The sequence below is a fragment of the Xenia sp. Carnegie-2017 genome, unplaced genomic scaffold (genome assembly GCF_021976095.1).
Source record: "Xenia sp. Carnegie-2017 unplaced genomic scaffold, XeniaSp_v1 HiC_scaffold_16, whole genome shotgun sequence".
NCBI classification, from domain to species: domain Eukaryota; kingdom Metazoa; phylum Cnidaria; class Anthozoa; order Malacalcyonacea; family Xeniidae; genus Xenia; species Xenia sp. Carnegie-2017.
The window spans coordinates 2,048,269-2,067,983 of record NW_025813469.1 but is presented as its reverse complement, the minus strand read 5'-3'; the positions used below and the strand labels follow the sequence as shown (position 1 = coordinate 2,067,983).

The window sequence follows — 19,715 nt, the reverse complement described above, 5'->3', positions numbered from 1 at the left end:
TGAGATTTCTTATAACTCTTTTGTAGTGCAAATCGCTATTCCTTTTGTAGCTAGCTTCATTTGTAGACGATTATGTATTGAACAAAGGAAGCAAATAATGTGGCAGCTGTGCCAGCTCTATAATGATCGGATTGTGGGGTATTTGGAATATGTGTTTAAACATGTAAAGTTTATTTGTTCGTGTTCATTTGTAGAAGAAACTTGTGGTTGTGCTCATGAAAATACTGTCATACAGTGTTCGTTCATTCACGCCAATTTAAATGTTATTTTTAGCAGTAAAAAGAGACTCTTTTTCTTTCTCTCGGCATGTTTTATACATCGTGTTTTTTTGGGTAAAAGAATATGAACAGTAATTTGGTCCACCTAATTCTTTATTGATAATGCAAAAGCATAAATAGCAAATTTCGTTATGTTGAAGGCTTAAAAGCTCTAGCAAAGTTAGCACGTTGTTGTGAACTTTCTTCGGTCACGTTTAGAATGTACTTAAGTACTCAAGATTAATGACCCGCATCTTAAATGTATTGGCTTTTTATGCATTTAGACTTTGTGATTATATACTCCAGTTAAAAATCAAGTGAACTACAATGTTGAAAATCAAACTAGATTATTGCAAATTAGTTTATTTAAAAGTAATACTGGTTTGAAGGAGTTAAAAATCATGCACTTTTGATTTATGCTGTGTTCAGTGAAGTGTAATCATCTAGAATGAGCCTTTGGGGGACTGTTCTATACGGTACATAATCTGGCAAAATTAAAACCAAATCAAGAGGGTAGAACATGAATTTTTTTCAAATTAGGCATAGTCTTGCATGATGAATCATAAGTTTCGCCTGGAGACTGTTGCTATCATTCTTCAAAATATTTGTCCTAAAGGCAATGAAGGTCAGGTCGAACCTCCTACACATTTACGTCATGTGAATTATAAGGATTCCTTAAAAGGTGGAATGAATATAGCATTAAAAAAATAGGCGATTTTTTTGCATTCTCATAAATGAGGATTCATCTGCCTTGGTCATAAAATATAGAACATTTTGTACTCTAATAAGATATTCATATAATTATTTGAGGAAAGGTATCTAGGAATTCTAAAAATGACAAGATTGGGAGAGGGAATTTACATTTGTCAGCATTTCCGTTTGTCAAGAAGTCATTATGATTGCGTGATAGCGATTACTTTCTTTCATCCGCTCTCTTCGTTAAGTCATGTCCTTAAAGTCTGCAATGTTGTCGTTTTTTTCGAGAGGAGGTGGCAAGAATTCTTCCATGGCTGCACTTAAAACTGCAATGAATACAAACGAGTTAAATTTGGCGAAGACCAGCGAAACAGCTACGTTTTCAATGGGATGATTCTGGTTCCCCGAGTCACAGTTCGGCTGTGTACCGGGGATCGTGCAAACTCGAGTTGGTTACACCGGCGGACATAAGATAAATCCTACATATACCAGCTTGTAAGTCAATGCTTTGCTTACTATGAAGTAATTTGTGAAATAGTTATCGCATATCGATTTTTCGTTCAGTAACTTTCCTATGACAGTAACATTTGTCACCCGTGGTCAAAACAAACATTGTCGGCAGTAGAATATATTGTCGATGAATCAACATCTGTCAGTTGATTGTTGTACTTGTTTGTGGAGATTGTATTGTTTAATAGTAAAGGTGTTATTTTTCATTTTCTCGAAGTCTTTACTAACATTACGTTTCGTCAAGGGGAGGGCACACGGAAACGCTTCAAGTTGAATACGATCCAAAGCAAACAAATTACAGCAATCTGTTGAAAGTGTTCTGGGAAGGACACGACTTTGCCACAAAACGTACCTCGCAGTACAAATCTGCCATTTTCTACCACAACCAAGAGCAGAAGCGACTGGCCGAGGAAAGTGCCAAAGAAGTGCAAATGAAGTCGGGGAGACGCGTAGCAACAGAAATCCTACCTGCAGAAGATTTCTACGATGCCGAAGAGTATGTAAAATATCGATGTATTTTTGCCGTAGTATGCTAAACTGTAACGTGTTCGACCATTATTTTTTCGTAGTTACCATCAGAAATATAGATTGCGTGGCTATGGAAAGATACTTCGCTTGTTACAGTTGAACGACCAGGAGTTGAAGGATTCTCAAGTTGCTGCTCGCCTCAATGGATACCTGGGAGCGAATGGCACCAAAGAGAATTTTGATGAAGAAGTAAAGGAACTAAAGATTTCATCAGAGGTTGCAAATATGGTACGAAAACTGGTGTTTTAGGTCGAACAGTAGGCTGTGAGGTTAGATTTTGTAAACCTTCTCACTGAGAGCATTTCCTATGGGAAATTGTGAAGTTTGTTTTAAGATATAGTTAAAACAGTTCATTAATGAATAATATAGAAATTGAGGTATTTCTGGACTTAATATGGCCATTAAGAAATTGTTTCAGAAATTTTCAAAGAGAAAAAAAAAAGGACAAATTGTAACTGCCATTTCTAATGCTTTAAATTATAGAAAAAATGCTGTAAAAGGTTCACTGATATAAAATTTTTTTTGATGAACAAGCTTTCGGGTGTCTGTCTACAGCCTTCGACAGGCTATAAAAGAAATAATGAATGGGATGTAACACTATATAAATACATAAATAAAAAAGCAGAAATAAAGTAATATGATGCATGAAATGCATGTGGAATTGCAGTTACTTTTGTCTTCATACGTTGAACTGTGTTCATATTTTGTGCCATGCTCTCAGTGAAATGTAGATAAGGTAAGGTAGAGATTTGGGAGCAAATATTAAGGTAAAAAGATTAATTTATGATAAACTAGAGCTATTGTAGATTTCTGTAATCAGGAACTCGGTCATATATTTAACACAAGTGTTGTGTAAAATTAGCTTATGAAGCTCCAAAATGAAACCTTCAAAGTTTTGGAGTGGATGAAGGAGCTATGTTTCAACTGTTCTAAAATTTGCACGCTTATTTGTCATCGCTTATAGAGTTTATTTAGGCTCAAATTCAAAATAATGTATTGTATAGTAAATACAGATATATTAGAAAGCTGTGTTCTTTTTTTCATAAAAATTATTTCCTATTCATCATTCTCTTCTGTGTAAGCATCATAAGATGCTTGATCCATTAGTTCATCCAGCTGAGATTTGTCAGATAATTTCATCTTTGCAATCCAACCTTTGACAACAATAAAGGAAAGTTAACTACACCACATTGTTACAACCAAATTATTCTTAAATGAAGTTTTGTCAAGCTAAGTGTACAAGATGTTTGCATGTCATCTTAACGCCAGAATTCAGTAAAATCAACTGAGTGAAAAATGCCGCTAATAGTTTACTCTAGGCTGCATTATATCTGCATTTATGATTCATTATATAAAAAATTGCAGTTCTGTATACAAATAATTCATGGTATTCTGCAAGTATTGTAGTTCCTACAAAACCAAGAAAATGAATGAATTGCCAACAAGTACACTTCAACTGAAGTTTTAAAATTTTTGACATGTAAGTGTTTACTTCTATTTCAGTCAGCTGACATGAATAACGAGTAATTATTGAATTCATTTATCTCAAGATATCTGGCATTATCAAGGTCTTGAGTAATTATTGAATTCATTTTTCTCAAGATATCTGGCATTATCAAGGTCTTGAGTAATTATTGAATTCATTTATCTCAAGATATCTGGCATTATCAAGGTCTCGAGTAATTATTGAATTCATTTATATCAAGATATCTGGCATTATCAAGGTCTCGAGTAATTATTGAATTCATTTATATCGAGATATCTGGCATTATCAAGGTCTCGAGTAATTATTGAATTCATTTATCTCAAGAATTCTGGCATTATCAAGGTCTCGAGTAATTATTGAATTCATTTTTGTCAAGATATCTGGCATTATCAAGGTCTTGGATGGTGTTATTTGCATCAGCATACAGCTTCGGCTGACAATGCCATCATATGCCTAAATAATTCTGGATATCGTGCATAGCCTCATCAAATAATGATTTAATATACACAAATACTGTGAAGCCAATCATTTTTTAAAGTGACAGTCTTATTTCACTCGAGAATGTAGAGATGTAGCCTTTTAATACACGATTGATTTTGGCATTAAAACTAAATTGAATTCAGTACCTTCACCGTACGGTTCTCTATTTATCAAATCTGGGGTGTCTGGTAGAGCTTCGTTCACGTGGGTTATTTCGCCAGACACAGGGGCATAGAGATCACTGGCAGCCTTGACACTTTCAACAACACCAAATATTTCTAAACGTGGAACAAGATGTTAGTCATGTTACCAATGAAGAGTTCAAGTTGGCAAGTTGATGTGGTGTGAAGATGGAGAAACCAACCATTTTGATCAAATTTGGTTCCGATATCTGGCAAATCAATATAAACTACATCACCCAGAAGGTTCTGAAATTGTAATGGCCAAAAAAAAGTAAGTAAGTTCTTAAATAAAACACTCTTTCGTAATATGCATTTAAGACATTCCACAAGTAATTTCACCTGAGCGTAGTTTGTAATCCCTACCGTCCCAACATCATCAGACATCGATATCCATTCGTGATCCTTGGTGTACTTTCTCTCTGAAAGAAAGCGAACGATAGAGTACAGTTGATGCATATTTTCAGACACCGTTTTAGAGGAAATTAAAAATATATGTACATCCGAATGAATAACAAACCCATATATTCATGCAGGTCATGTAGTCTCGAATCGAATTTCATATCGATTCGATACATACATGATTTGCATGAAAACACACTATGAGCTAATTCATATTGCCAATACCTGTCGCAAGTGGATATGCTGTATGAATTCTCTTTGCTTGAATTATGCTATAGTCTAGATTCACACACATCACGCGAAAACTGGACAATCTTAAAACACTTTTTCCCAACCGGACTGCCGCCATTTTGATCAATCTAAGCCACGTGTTAATGTGAAATGACGCTGACCTAATTTATGCATATTTGCTTTACCGGTAAAGGTGCAGTGTTTATGTCATGTGAACAGCAACATTACGAGTTTCCGACGGTAAATAGAAAAGGACAATTAAGGCGTCAACTATTTCTATTTTGTGAAAACTTTCGTGAAGAGGACAGTTAAAGTGTGTGGTTTTTACTGTCAAACAATTATTACATCTATATTGATCTACCTGTTATAACTTTGGTAAGTTTTTATTTTGTGAACATGTTGTTTAAATCAATGGAAGTGTCATGTGAAATTATCTTGTTGTTGTTCATGATGCAATGAGAAATATTGTTGTCTTTTAAAACACCGCAACCATTTAAACATAATATAAGTTTTCCTGGATTGTTTTTATCATTATGCATCTGATAGCCAGTCAGAACAGACTTGTGTTATGAACAAATGAAATACAATTTTAGGTTTTGTGCAATTTAATTTCATGTGAGCTAAAGCTCCGATAATTACACACTTTGATGTTTGATAGAATGAGATTGCACCCTACTTTAATAGGCCATCAATGTTAACACAAATAACTATGGTTTGACTTCAATGGACATGCCTCAAAGACAGCATTGATATGTACATTATATTTATTATATCCAATATATATACAATAGCATATACTATTGGCCATTTTTTGATTCGGTTCAATGCAGGTTTGCTTATAAAAACAACCATTATTGATGGTATCAAATACAAATACTTTCTTTGTCAAGTCCACAAAGTGTTTCTCAATCATGATGGATTTGCTTTTCATGTTTTTTGTACTCACTTAGGAAATTGTTGACTTTTTCATCATTTCTCCAAGTTTGCTTTTCTACATCATTTTTTGATGAATCTTTCTAACAAGCAACATGCTTGGTTTTTTTGTCCTTTATAATTTGCTATTTTGCTTCTGTTTTTACTGTAACATTTAGATGTCACATCAACTAGAAAAAACTTTGTATCAGCCATCACTTTCACATCATATGATGTGCTTAACCGCACCTATTCAACAAGTGCTATCTCACATGCAATTCAAGATGAGTTCAAAGGTCACTCTTGATCATCACATGACATAACTACAGCTCTTTCATTGGTTGGGATTAGATATTCAGCGACTGTTCAAATAAGTCAAATTGATTGTCTCACATCATTTCAATAAGTATGTTACAGCTCGCCATATTAGTATTGCATATTTTGTTTATAATGGTATAACTGTGCCCACCAATGGGGAATGAACATATGTCATCAACTCCATGATTGTTTACAATAAAAACTTATATTGGTCTTTTGCATGCCAAATATGGGCATCTTAGTGCATGACATCAATTGGTACGTCATTACTTCCGTCAATCATGCCTCCACAATTGAGAACAGCCTCGATGCATCCTGTGATCACAGCTTGAATAGCTCGTATGAATAGTCGCAACTGTATTTTGAACACAAATGCATTTGAAATACATCTTAAATGTTTGTCATTGCCAAAAGTTATGTGATAGGCTGATTTTTAGAGCATGAACGACCGTCGGTTTTTAAATGACAAAGTTTTTAAGATTGTCTGACACTGCATCGCTCGCACTGTCGCAAACGAACACAACAACTGAGTTGATAACGAGAACAGTTTCTCTCGAGAATCGTTTCTAAAATTTTGATCACTTCGATGGATACGCCGCAGGTAAAGGACAGCGTTTATTGTACGTAGTAAAAATGTTCCACCCCAAATATTGACTCGGAATTCGTAGAAAACAAAAACCACTTCATGGCGCGCGCTTTTATGGTCATCAATGTGGATTAAAGTTTAATCGACGATAGATTTCGTCATAACGGAGCGACTATAACATTGTGAATCGCATTAAAATGTAAAACTGTAGCAGATATATGGCTAGCAAGCAATTTGCATGATCCTGGAAAAAGGCAAAGCTCTTAATAGCTCTCTGCTGTTTTTGTCTTAGATTTCTCTGTAGGGGGGAGGGGTCAACTAGGTTTAAGTTTATGTCAGCAATGTACGACTACTAAACCTATTGATGAAAAACACATGGAAATTATACAGAGAAATTTTTTAATATAACATTTTTCTTATTATTTTATTTTATGGATTCGCCAGAACAGTTACAACAGACACAGAAGTTACAATAGACACAACAGTTACAACAGACACAACAGTTACAACAGACACAACAGTTACAACAGACACAACAGTTACAACAGACACAACAGTTACAACAGACACAACAGTTACAACAGACGCAGCAGTTAAAACCCACGCAACAGTTGCAACAGATACAACAGTTACAAGTTGCACAATTGTTTCTGACATACGAAACATTTCACTATATATGATTGCTTTTTACTGAAAGCTTTTGTGAACAAGGATTATGTGATAGAATGTTAAGGTTTTGCTAATGTTGAACGAAGATCTCACATATGGAGCGCCAAAACTCTTCCTTCAAAATTGGATTCGATGTTTAACTATTTGTTTAGTTAAGCTGAGGTACACAAATTGAGCGAGGATTAATAATAAAACAAACAACGAACATAACTTAACGGTATTTAGTCACCAATCACGAATACATTGATGAATTCCTTATCTGTGTAAGTATTTAAAGGGCAGCCTAGAATTACTTCACTCACTAAAACTCCACCAACCAAGCCATATGATATTCACTTGCAACTTGAATATAATTTGTTTTTAGCAATCCATCCCGGAGAGGGCAGTTGAAATGGAGCGATTCAAAATGCGCGATGCAAAAAAGACAAAGAAAGCTGTTATTTTGATAACAGGAATGACCTGCCACTCATGTGTAAGGACCATAGAACAGAGTGTCGAACAACTTCAAGAGGTGAAATCAGTTTCTGTATCTCTCGCTGAGGAACAGGCCGTGGTGATATTTTTGACGAGCATCAATGCTCAGAAGATTGTTCAGGCGATCGAGGAGACGGGTTTTGATGCGAAATTAAAGTCTGTTGAGGAAGATTCGCCGTTGTTTTCAGGTAATCACTTTGCAAAATGAATCAGTGAACTTTTATGATCTTGAAACAAGACATCTTGAGATTGCAAAATATGAATCAAAACAAGACTGTAAACAGTTTACTTCTCGTCTTGTTTTGATTCATATTTTGCAATCTCAAGATGTCTTGCTTCTTCGGAATTTGTTTTATATTATACTTCTTTAAATTGTCGGCTGGTCATGGTTTTTATGATCTTGATCGGTAGACTTTTCGTTAGCATCAGGGTCAGAACTACAACGTTGATTCGGAGGGAAGGAGGGAAGTGGCTATATTCATATATTCAGTTGTGCTCGACTAAGATCTTTTGAGGATCAATTGGTCAAACCTCTTCATCCAATCAACGTTCTAGCTACGGTTGCGGTTAGCATTGGCATTGTTAGTAAATACTCACGGGTTCAAACCATTTTTTTAGTGTTGGTAAATGTGAGAATCAATAGATTATATCTTTCTCTTTAATAGACAACGGAAACCGCGTTCCAGTCAATGAAAATGAGATTATTCCATTTCCAATATCCAGTTCAAATCAAACGAAAATGTTTCTACATATAAAAGGGATGACTTGCTCGTCCTGTGTCTCCCTCATAGAAAACTTTCTGGTAAAGAAACAAGGTTAGGCCTTCTTCATATTTACTTAGCTGATGTGTATAAATGATAAAATACGTCTTCTTTCTTTCTGTGTCTAGGAATAAAATCTGTCGTTGTTGGTTTGTTGACACAGAAGGCCGAAATAAAGTACGATTTTGATTTTATAAGTCCCGAAGAGATAGCTTCCCAGGTATCGATGCTTGGGTTTGAATCCCAGATCATGCCATCTGATGAAGAAAAAGCGGAACTAAACCTATTGGTAAGACATAAAAATGGATTAGAAGACATCGCCAATTTTGAATTTGCTAATTCACAGCGCCAGTCTCTTGTATCTGCTTCAGATAAAAGGCATTACCCAAGATTCATGCGTGTCATTGATTGAGTCGAAATTGAGGAGTATGAGTGGGATCCTCGAGATTTCAGTTTCCCATAATGCTTCGAGAGCCAGTGTTGTGTACGAGCCATGGAGGATTGGACCGAGGGATATTACTGAAATCATTACAGGGCTTGGATATGAAGTAAAATTGGAGAACAGCCATCATCCTACGGATCGGTTCAGCTACAAATCTGAAATCTCAAAGTAAGATTCACATTACGTCATGTCATTTTACGCATGCGTTGTAACGTCATCCACTCCCAGCCAATGAACAAGCAATCTACAATGAACTACAAATCTGAGTTTTTTCGTGAATTTTTCCCTTACATGCGTTGTGGTAAAGGAAGTTGATGACAATCAGGTCATGTTGTGTGTTTTTAGGTGGAGAAGATCGTTTTTTATTTCATTTCTGTTCGGGGCACCTGTTATGATTTGTATGATCGTGTTTTCTCTGCTAAAAAGTCGTGGAATTCACCCACACGTGGAAGTGACGAAGGGACTCTCTCTAGAGAATTTGCTATACTTCATGTTATGTACTCCTGTTCAGGTATCCTTTCTATGAAGTTTTTGTGGGGAAGTGTTTTATTTTGTAGAAGAAATATTAACTTTCCATGAATTATCTGTTTTTTCGAATGTTTCCTAGTTTATTGGCGGTAGAAATTTTTACATCTCCGCGTACAAAGCACTGAAACACAGAGCAGCGAGCATGGATCTTCTCATAATGCTTGCCACAACAGTTGCATACTTTTACTCGGTAAGTTCTAAACTTTACTCGGTAAGTTCTAAACTTTACTCGGTAAGTTCTAAACTTTACTCGGTAAGTTCTAAACTTTACTCGGTAAGTTCTGAACTTTACTCGGTAAGTTCTAAACTTTACTCGGTAAGTTCTGAACTTTACTCGGTAAGTTCTAAACTTTACTCAGTAAGTTCTAAACTTTGCTCAGTAAGTTCTAAGCTTTACTCGTGCCATCTAAATTCACAGTAAAATTATCATTTCTATAAATTGCTTTTCCAGTGAAGGAAAACAAATGTTTTTGAAACAGCAGGAATATAAAGCTCGGCTAGAACTATAAATATATGAGAATTGTAATGAAAATATTTGTTCGTTTACTACAGAATCGTTGAGGTCCGTTACTCTAGGCTCATAATTGGTTTGTAAGACAGTTTGTTCCTTCCCTTCACGGATGTGTGCACTAGAATGTGATAATAACGCCGTCCAACAGTTTAAAAGCGATTTCTTTCTTCACTAGAATGTGATAATAACGCCGTCCAACAGTTTAGAAGTGATTTCTTTCTTCAGTAGAATGTGATAATAACGCCGTCCAACAGTTTAGAAGTGATTTCTTTCTTCACTAGAATGTGATAATAACGCCGTCCAACAGTTTAGAAGTGATTTCTTTCTTCACTAGAATGTAATAATAACGCCGTCCAAAAGTTTAGAAGTGATTTCTTTCTTCACTAGAATGTGATAATAACGCCGTCCAACAGTTTAGAAGCGATTTCTTTCTTCACTAGAATGTGATAATAACGCCGTCCAAAAGTTTAGAAGTGATTTCTTTCTTCACTAGAATGTGATAATAACGCCGTCCAAAAGTTTAGAAGTGATTTCTTTCTTCACTAGGATGTGAAAATAACGCCGTCCAACAGTTTAGAAGTGATTTCTTTCTTCACTAGAATGTGATAGTAACGCCGTCCAACAGTTTAGAAGTGATTTCTTTCTTCACTAGAATGTGATAATAACGCCGTCCAACAGTTTAGAAGTGATTTCTTTCTTCACTAGAATGTGATAATAACGCCGTCCAACAGTTTAGAAGTGATTTCTTTCTTCACTAGAATGTGAAAATAACGCCGTCCAACAGTTTAGAAGTGATTTCTTTCTTCACTAGAATGTGATAATAACGCCGTCCAACAGTTTAGAAGCGATTTCTTTCTTCACTAGAATGTGATAATAACGCCGTCCAAAAGTTTAGAAGTGATTTCTTTCTTCACTAGAATGTGATAATAACGCCGTCCAAAAGTTTAGAAGTGATTTCTTTCTTCACTAGAATGTGAAAATAACGCCGTCCAACAGTTTAGAAGTGATTTCTTTCTTCACTAGAATGTGATAATAACGCCGTCCAACAGTTTAGAAATGATTTCTTTCTTCACTAGAATGTGATAATAACGCCGTCCAACAGTTTAGAAGTGATTTCTTTCTTCACTAGAATGTGATAATAACGCCGTCCAACAGTTTAGAAGTGATTTCTTTCTTCACTAGAATGTGATAATAACGCCGTCCAACAGTTTAGAAGTGATTTCTTTCTTCACTAGAATGTGATAATAACGCCGTCCAACAGTTTAGAAGTGATTTCTTTCTTTATCGACTAAGAAAAACTATATTTTTCTTGAAAGTTTTTGTTGATAGCAACTCGTTCGTTTGCCAAATTTTTGGAATCCTTTTTGTAATTTCAGGTTACAGTTTTGTTTATCGCCGTTGTGCTGCAATTCTCCAAGAGTCCGCGTACATTCTTTGAGACCCCCCCTGCTCTGTTGATTTTCATTGGTTTGGGTCGATGGCTGGAACACATCGCCAAGGGTAAAACTTCACAGGCGCTGAGCAGACTTCTCTCCTTGCAACCAATGGAGGCGCTGCTGTGCAAGATGGATGAGACAACGAAAAATATCATCGAAGAAAGATTAATTGACGTTGATTTAGTGCAACGCGGAGATGTATTGAAGGTATTCATTGCTTATATAACGTCATAAATTGCTTGTATGACGTCATTTTTACTTGTTGTATGACGTCATGATTTGTCAATGGATTTCATTCCGCCGTGTTTACGATTAAAAATTATACTTTTGCTCTTGTTCATGAAATTTTATAATTAATTACTATATTTATCGAGAGTTCACAGTTTGAATGTTTGTGTATGATGTATTTGTATGTATGTTTTTAAAACAAAATAGCAATGGACCACCGCAAAAGTTGATCAAATGGGGGGTGGGTGGTTGGAGAACACGGCTCACTGCAACTATGGTAATATCGACAAGCTCCAATCAACTTGACTCAACTGGTTCATTATACCTAAATGTATTACATGCCAGCATATTGCTTTGATCTTTTGCAAACTAACAAATATTTGTAACTATGCTATCTATCTTTTGGTATAATTAAAGATTTTACCTGGCGAAAAAATTCCTGTGGATGCACGCGTTTTGGAAGGCACGTCAATGGCTGACGAGGCGCTTATCACCGGGGAAGCGATGCCGGTACCTAAAAGTCCCGGTGATCGTGTCATAGCAGGATCTATAAACCAGCATGGAACACTTATAGTCGAGGCAGTTCACGTGGGTAAAGATACAACACTATCACAGATTGTAAAGCTTGTCGAAGAAGCTCAGTTATCTAAGGTGGGTTTTAAGGGGGGGGGCACTAACATTTATAACGATTTGATGGGTTGGGGAGGGTGGGGTAATTATTTACTTTTGTGCAATGTGTAGAGATCATTTATGTTTACACCTTGTCAGAGGCTATCTCTTGATAAAAAATCTTCCGAGGAGCATCGTGTTGAAAGCTCAAGATCTAAGTTGGATAGGACAATAGACAGGAATTGAAAGCTTCAAATGATTCAGAGCATGTTTTATCCAATATTTTTGAGAATTTTGGCTGGTAAAGGAGTTTATCTCTCGTATACAGAAAGTTGTACAATCTTATAGCACTGAGATTGCATTTTGGCCACATATTTAGCGCAGACGTTTTGCTGAAATGCAAACAACTCATCAGATCTTTTCGTCTTTAACTAATTTCTGTCTTTATTTCACAGGCTCCAATTCAAAAACTAGCGGACACCATTGCAGGTTATTTCGTTCCTGTCGTAATCATTCTCTCTCTTCTAACTCTCATTATCTGGATTATAATTGGCTACTTGGATGTGAGCATAATCTCCGAATCACGTGACGTAAGTTCATGTTTCGCGGCTGCTTGGCTACTGCTATAGGGTTTTTCTTGTGGCAAATCTATGTTGCTTGTTTGAGATACAAAAATGCCGAGGTTTTGTCGTTTTTTTACCTTGCATATAAATACTTTTTGGCAAAGAGATTAACTGTTGTCATTCTGTTCATTTCCAGCCTGCTTTTAGTGACAGCGAAGTTATAATCCAGTTCGCTTTCCTTACATCGATCACAGTTCTTTCTATCGCTTGTCCCTGTGCTCTGGGTCTGGCCACGCCCACTGCTATCATGGTTAGTACGGGGATTGGTGCACAGAAGGGAATATTGATCAAAGGAGGAGAACCTTTGGAGACATGTCATAAGGTATGGAGTGTATTGTGATATATCGACTGATTGTTTTTTCACTTCCTTGTGAGCGATGTGATCCATTGTGGTCTATCACGGTTTAATATGATCTATTGTGGTCTATCACGGTTTAATATGATCTATTGTGGTCTATCACGGTTTAATGTGATATATTGTGGTCTATCACGGTTTAATATGATCTATTGTGGTCTATCACGGTTTAATATGATCTATTGTGGTCTATCACGGTTTAATATGATCTATTGTGGTCTATCACGGTTTAATGTGATCTATTGTGGTCTATCACGGTTTAATATGATCTATTGTGGTCTATCACGGTTTAATGTGATATATTGTGGTCTATCACGCTTTAATATGATCTATTGTGGTCTATCACGGTTTAATATGATCTATTGTGGTCTATCACGGTTTAATATGATCTATTGTGGTCTATCACGGTTTAATGTGATCTATTGTGGTCTATCACGGTTTAATATGATCTATTGTGGTCTATCACGGTTTAATATGATCTATTGTGGTCTATCACGGTTTAATGTGATCTATTGTGGTCTATCACGGTTTAATATGATCATATTGTAGTCTATAATGGTTTAATATGATCTATTGTGATCTATCACGGTTTAATATGATCTATTGTGGTCTATCACGGTTTAATATGATCTATTGTGGTCTATCACGGTTTAATATGATCTATTGTGATCTATCACGGTTTAATATGATCATATTGTGGTCTATGCTTTATTGCTAATACATGACTTTTAAACATTGAACTGAACTGAGAGTTAACTCTCGGCATTAAACAATAATACTAGCCCCAGTCCTCTTGCATGGTCACCACTAGTGCGTTCATTTGTTGTTTACTTAAAGTACTGAAACGTTTTTATCTTAACTTTTCGATATCTTTGCCAAAGGTAATCTGCTCTATTCAACATTTTGCCCTCTTGAGTCTTTCTTCGTGATCTGTGTTATCCAGGTATCCACCGTCGTATTTGATAAAACTGGTACCGTTACTCATGGCCGACCGTCGGTCATGACGACCGCTGTATTTGTTGAGCCTGCGGTGTGCAATGAACGCCTACTCTTGGCTGTAGCTGGGACTGCTGAAGCCAACAGTGAACATCCAATAGCGTCTGCGATCACAACCTACGCTAAAGAGGTAAGTACGTCGTGTAATTCATTCAATTTTTAATATACTATCACCACCCGGTGAGCAAAATGTCCTGATACGATTTCACCCGGTGAGCAAAATGTCCTGGTACGAGGATGTTATTGGCTTTCTTGTGAGGGAGGATATTGTAAAGACTATGAATGAACCATGGCTCTTAAAGTATTCTGTATCTTCACTAGATGCTTAGAACCGAGAGGTTCGGTCAGTGTTCAGATTATCGAGCTGTACCCGGATTTGGTCTTCAGTGCAAAATATCTGGAATCGAAAATCTTTTGTCTGACAAGGAAAAATCTGTTGCTGATGACATCATTCCTTCATCTACTAATGGTACTGGCTCAATGGAAAAGTTGAGCACAACTTTCGTCAAATGGGTTCATAACAAAGTCCTTATTTTGCTTGTTGTAACTTTTCATAGGTACATCAATACAAATGTATGATACACTGATTGGAAACCGCAATTGGATGTCGAAAAATGGTCTGGTCGTCTCAAAATATATCGATGAAACAATGGAAGAACGTGAGTGCAAAGGAGATACCGCTGTGCTTGTGGCAATCAATGGTAGGTAATGCAGGCTCGTTTATAGCGTATGCAAAATGGTTTTACAAAAGGATATAAACAGTGCACTAGTAACAAGATATCAAATGTTTGTAGTCATCTTTTGACCCTGAAGATGACTACCGCTAAGGTTGTCGAAACGTCAGTCAACAACAACAAAAACAGTCCTTCTCAGGACTATACCAACCTGGACGATCTACATCTACAAACATGTAACGATACTCCCGGGTTCAAACCATTTCCTTTATTAAGATATCAAATACTAAAATTCATTCCAGTGTGCGCTCAAATTAATAGTAAATCTGTTATAGCTGCTAAAGGTAGCTTTTGCTTTTAGAAACGTGATGTTTGTGTAATTATAGGCGTTTTAGTTGGAATGATCGCTGTTGCAGATACTATAAAGAAAGATGCACCGGCAGCGGTGTCGACCTTACAAAATATGGGAATTCAAATCGTCTTGCTCACTGGTGATAATAAGAAGACTGCCTGGGCAATAGCCTCACGGGTAACTATTGCGCATGACCAGTAATATCTCTACTGGCTGTGTAGACTTTTTGATCTTGCAAGTAGATAAGTCTTATGTTCATTTACACAAAGAAGGCTTTTTATTGCTTGAAGTGCTTAAAGAAAGAGTGCTTTGTGCATGAAAGAAAGCGCTTCATGCCCAAAGAATGGTGTTTCCTCCCTGAGGGAGAGTGTTTTGTGTACGAAGAGAATATTTCTTGCTCGACGAAGAGTTCTTTATTTTGTCAAATGAATATTTCCAACATTATTTAGCATTCATAAAATAACCTCACTTCAAAAATTCTCATAGCTTGGCATCAAGCACGTTTTGCACAAGTGCTTCCATCAGACAAAGTTGACAAAGTGAAATCACTGCAAGAAAATGGCAATACCGTTGCCATGGTAGGTGATGGCGTCAATGACTCTCCTGCTCTGATTTCAGCCGATGTTGGCATCGCCATAGGGACTGGTACTGACGTCGCAGTTGAAGCTGCCGATGTTGTCCTCATTGGGGTAAGCCGGGGATTGTGAACAATATAATGGATGATCAAGTTATTTCTTGTTGCAACTATAAGCAATTATAATTTCAAAAAGTATTATCCCATTTTGTATAGTTTTATGTTCATACTTCGCTCAATTTTAATTTAGGATGATTTGATGGACGTAGTGACGTCAATCGATCTTTCGCGCGTGACGGTACGTCGTGTAAGAATGAATTTTGTGTTCGCGTCAATATACAATTTGATAGGTGTGCCAATAGCAGCAGGAGTTTTTCATACACTTGGTGTGACGTTGCAGCCGTGGATGGCATCTGCAGCAATGGCCGCCTCGTCCGTGTCTGTCGTTGTCTCGTCGCTTCTTTTAAAACTGTAAGTTGCCAAATTAGCGGTGTTTATTACATGGCAAGCATCGTTTTAATTGGCTCAGAAACATTTTGCCGGTCCAATACGCGTAATTTTTCGACAAAATGTCAACAAACATTTGTCGACTCTGTTGGAGACGGTCTTGATGAAACAATTGTAACAAAAACGACTCTTAAAAATATGATTTTTCAACTTTCATGATTGATTGTAAAATTCTCTTTGACCGATATAATTAATCTAGCTCAGATCGGTTTGCACAGGCCAATGCAGAAACAGCTATAGACCAATCATCGCACGCGTTTCATAGTTTTTATTTTATAAACAGCGATAAAAACCACTCGTACCTTTTATATCTATAGATATAAAAAACCCACCGGTTATGTTCGAGAATCGAGCTGGACGTCGGGACATTCAATAAGTGAACAAAATTCCTACATTTACGGCGACGGTGGGGTTGAACTGAAATCCGTCCAGCAACACATACTTACGCATTCAGAGATTGTGTGATTGGTTGCTTAAAAAGAACGCGTCAGTCAAACTGTATATTGTCATTCTCATTGGCTGATCCAAGGTTTCATTCTTATTGGCTGATCCAAGGTTTCATTCTCATTGGCTGATCCAAGGTTTCCGTTGATTGTGAGTAGTTATTGGGGGATTTTTTTTGTGCTCTTCAATAAGATAAGTCGCCACTCTGCCATCTTATGTAGATTTGCTATTTCTTTTCGAAAGTGGCAGAATGTGGCGACAAACGTAGTGATAATCAGGGATAATAATGGATAATAAGTTGTAGAAAGCCATAGAAACACAAACTATAGATGGCGACAAACGTAGTGTTTGTAAATGATGATCGTCCAGGTTAATAAAGTCCTGAGAAGGACTGTTTTTGTTGTTGTTGACTGACGTTTCGACAACCTTAGCGGTAGTCATCTTCAGAGTCAAATGGCTACCGCTTCAGGACTTTATTACCCTGGACGATCATCATTTACAAACATATAACGATACTCCCGGGTTCAAACCATTTACTTTATGACAAACGTAGTGATAATCAGGATAATAATGGATAATAAGTTATAGAAAGCCATGGAAACACAAACTATAGAAAAATATTTTTGAGCACGGAAAGCAAACCAGAAACAAATATGTCGTCAATAAATTTATTTTAAAGTTTTACTTCGTTGAGAGAAGTTGTCATCGTGTTCGCGAGAATTTGGTATATTCTCTCAGTCAACTCTTTATAAGAACTTTTTCAACATGAACTATAACTTTGGACGTCGAGTTTCACTTTGACGAAATGCGTGTGATTGAGTGTGATAGAAACTGATTATACACAAGATTTAGACTTTCTCCAGGGATGGATCGAGGATGATTTTGTCGGGGGGAGGGGGGGTGCTCTAGTTTTACAGGATGTTGTTCGGTCAGTCAAGTTTGCATTAGATTTCGTGGGTGATGTTGTGTGCGTTTGACTCGAGACCCTAAGAAATGTGTTGTTTGACTGTATTTTTAGCTAAATTGGTAGGTATATTAATATTTCGTGGGGAAATTTTCACCCCTGCTCTTCTACCAGCCAAGGCTGGAGAAGTGCACCCCCACACACCCCTCCTCTATATCCATCCCTGTTTTCCTCCACGAATGGAAATATGTCGACAAAGTTCTCGTTAACTAAGCTACAGCGTTGTCATAATGGTTACGTTTTACATACATGAAGTACTTCTGCTCCGCAACTTCAGCAGCTATAAGCTATGCTAAATACACATAATACGACACAAAATTCAAATAAAATAACTTAAAGAAAACAGTTTCAAAAAAGCTTATACGAAAGTTGACGTTTCGGATTTGAAAAAATGCAGCTTAACTGACGCCTCTCAGACTCTCTAATCTGAATTAATGTCAATTTTGTGGAGTAATATTCTTCGATTAATCTTGATTGAAACTGTCCTCGTGTAAAAATATGAAATAAATTATTACATAAAAAAGCCAACAATTTTTTTTCTGTTACTCAGTCCTTCAGGAATAGTGAATTATCTTCGAGTCCGTGCGCGGACATCCCTGGAACGAGAATCCACGCTTAAACCATTCCTCCCGACTAAATTTTTCGAGCCTGCGATAACTTGCGGCACTGCCACGCGTTGTGTGTTCAATAATGTATTCAATAAGATGAAATAAGTTGGCTGTTGTTTCATCGTGTGACCACGTCGTCTTCTGTCGCTTCACTACCGACTATAGTAAATTTCCTTTGCTACTGTCGTAAAGCCTGTCTGTCCCGAACCGTAAAGTCTAATATGTTGGCCGCCTTATTTAGTTTATACACTTATTTAATTTTGTTCTCTCAAATTTCATCTCACGTCTCTGCTTTCCTAAAGGAGAAAAATGTCATGAAAGTCAAGGTGCCATGATAAGTAGTTTCAATGTCAAAAGGCAATTTTTCCTTTTCCTTGTGAAAACAGGCGTTGGTTTAGGTTATATCTCCTAAAAGATTGATGGGCATTCCATTGAACTATGGAAATTATAAGGACAGTTTTTCACAATAAATACTTCTTAGAAATGGCAGCATCGCTGAACTAAGGAGTGGGGAAAACATCATTGGAAAATATGTGGTTGAGAGACTGGCACTAGTGAGTCGCTCAAGTTGTGGCGGGAAATACAAAATAAACAAAGCAGCAAAATGGCGGACTTTGCTTGCAAACCTTATAACCAATGCTTATAACTCAAAGCTCAATGAACTAAACATTTTGAAGTGCTTTCATTGCAAAAGTCTAACATGTCTAAATAAATATTCTGGCAGCTATAAGCATCTTTCTGTCTTATTTTACGAAGGAATTCCAATTAAATGTTACGATGACGTTAGTCAAAGAAGAAAATTTGTCGTTTATGTTGAAGCGAAAATGCGTATTTGTCCCAGCACACTGTCGTGCTACAAGAAAATCATGGCTACGTCATGCCAGGTGCTAGAGACTGGCCTACATCACAGGTATGGGAATACACGATCATAGGCTCTGTCCGCATGTACAATATAACTATTCTTCAAGAAAGATGTCAAATATTTAAGCTTTTAATCAACAAATCATTTGAATTCGACTAATTTGCTGCTGATAGCTATGAAATCGAGTATTTAATGGCTCAACAACGTTTGAAATTTTATAGTTTATTTTACTAGTGCATGAACAAAAATATTTGCATTGCATGAGCAAAAAGTTACGTTTGCATAGCAACAGGGCAATAGTGTGGTTGGTTTCTCGTAGAAATTGAATAAATACATTAAAATGTGAGTTTTTGGAATTTTGTAAGAACTTCCATTTCTGCAAGAATTTCTTATTTTTTATATCGTAGTTAGCACATAGTTTTTACATTAAATTTCACATAGCATTTCAAATGGTCATTTTAGTTGATAAAGCAGTTGAACTTATTCTTAAACATGAGGTAAAGTAGTTTAGCA

At 36.6% G+C, this 19,715-nt stretch overlaps 4 protein-coding genes and 1 long non-coding RNA gene across 15 annotated transcripts in view; 3 read left to right on the top strand and 2 right to left on the bottom strand.

The window, feature by feature from the left end:
• Positions 1-1,347: 1,347 nt before the first annotated feature.
• Positions 1,348-3,016, top strand: LOC124437151 (peptide methionine sulfoxide reductase-like; the record flags this gene model as incomplete). Its single annotated transcript, XM_046987160.1, has 3 exons — positions 1,348-1,448; positions 1,708-1,959; positions 2,033-3,016. Coding segments are annotated over 3 exons (561 nt in total), but the record flags the coding sequence as incomplete, so codon positions are not given.
• Positions 2,939-4,909, bottom strand: LOC124437066 (glycine cleavage system H protein-like). The gene is made up of 5 exons (XM_046987091.1): positions 4,764-4,909; positions 4,479-4,558; positions 4,322-4,385; positions 4,104-4,235; positions 2,939-3,145 (listed from the first exon to the last, which is right to left on the bottom strand). Exons 1-5 carry the CDS (start codon positions 4,885-4,887, stop codon positions 3,048-3,050), a joined length of 498 nt encoding a protein of 165 aa, XP_046843047.1. The 5' UTR covers positions 4,888-4,909; the 3' UTR covers positions 2,939-3,047.
• A 1,420-nt stretch (positions 4,910-6,329) lies between these two features.
• On the top strand, positions 6,330-17,452 carry LOC124437047 (copper-transporting ATPase 2-like). 2 transcript variants are annotated; one of them, XM_046987059.1, is made up of 18 exons: positions 6,330-6,600; positions 7,619-7,916; positions 8,394-8,543; positions 8,618-8,778; positions 8,861-9,099; positions 9,277-9,442; positions 9,539-9,649; positions 11,347-11,613; positions 12,052-12,285; positions 12,699-12,833; positions 13,003-13,188; positions 14,165-14,347; positions 14,539-14,686; positions 14,775-14,918; positions 15,278-15,428; positions 15,737-15,932; positions 16,068-16,288; positions 16,642-17,452. In XM_046987059.1, exons 1-18 carry the CDS (start codon positions 6,586-6,588, stop codon positions 16,787-16,789), a joined length of 3,153 nt encoding a protein of 1,050 aa, XP_046843015.1. In that variant the 5' UTR covers positions 6,330-6,585; the 3' UTR covers positions 16,790-17,452. The 2 variants fall into 2 exon arrangements, 1 of the variants encoding a protein (XP_046843015.1); XR_006945567.1 differs by having other exon boundaries at positions 6,332-6,600; positions 15,278-15,420; positions 15,730-15,932.
• The window catches only part of LOC124437062, a 22,185-nt gene continuing 19,892 nt past the window's right edge, over positions 17,423-19,715 (bottom strand). For all 10 annotated transcript variants that reach the window (XM_046987079.1, XM_046987086.1, XM_046987088.1 and 7 more), the window contains one exon: positions 17,423-18,636. In XM_046987079.1, the coding sequence (XP_046843035.1) occupies positions 18,578-18,636 (59 nt within the window). In that variant the 3' untranslated portion in view covers positions 17,423-18,577. The remainder of the gene's footprint in view (positions 18,637-19,715) is intronic.
• Positions 18,847-19,715, top strand: part of LOC124437070 — a 14,406-nt gene continuing 13,537 nt past the window's right edge. Inside the window, exon 1 of the long non-coding RNA XR_006945570.1 lies at positions 18,847-19,250. This is a non-coding gene — a long non-coding RNA (uncharacterized LOC124437070). The remainder of the gene's footprint in view (positions 19,251-19,715) is intronic.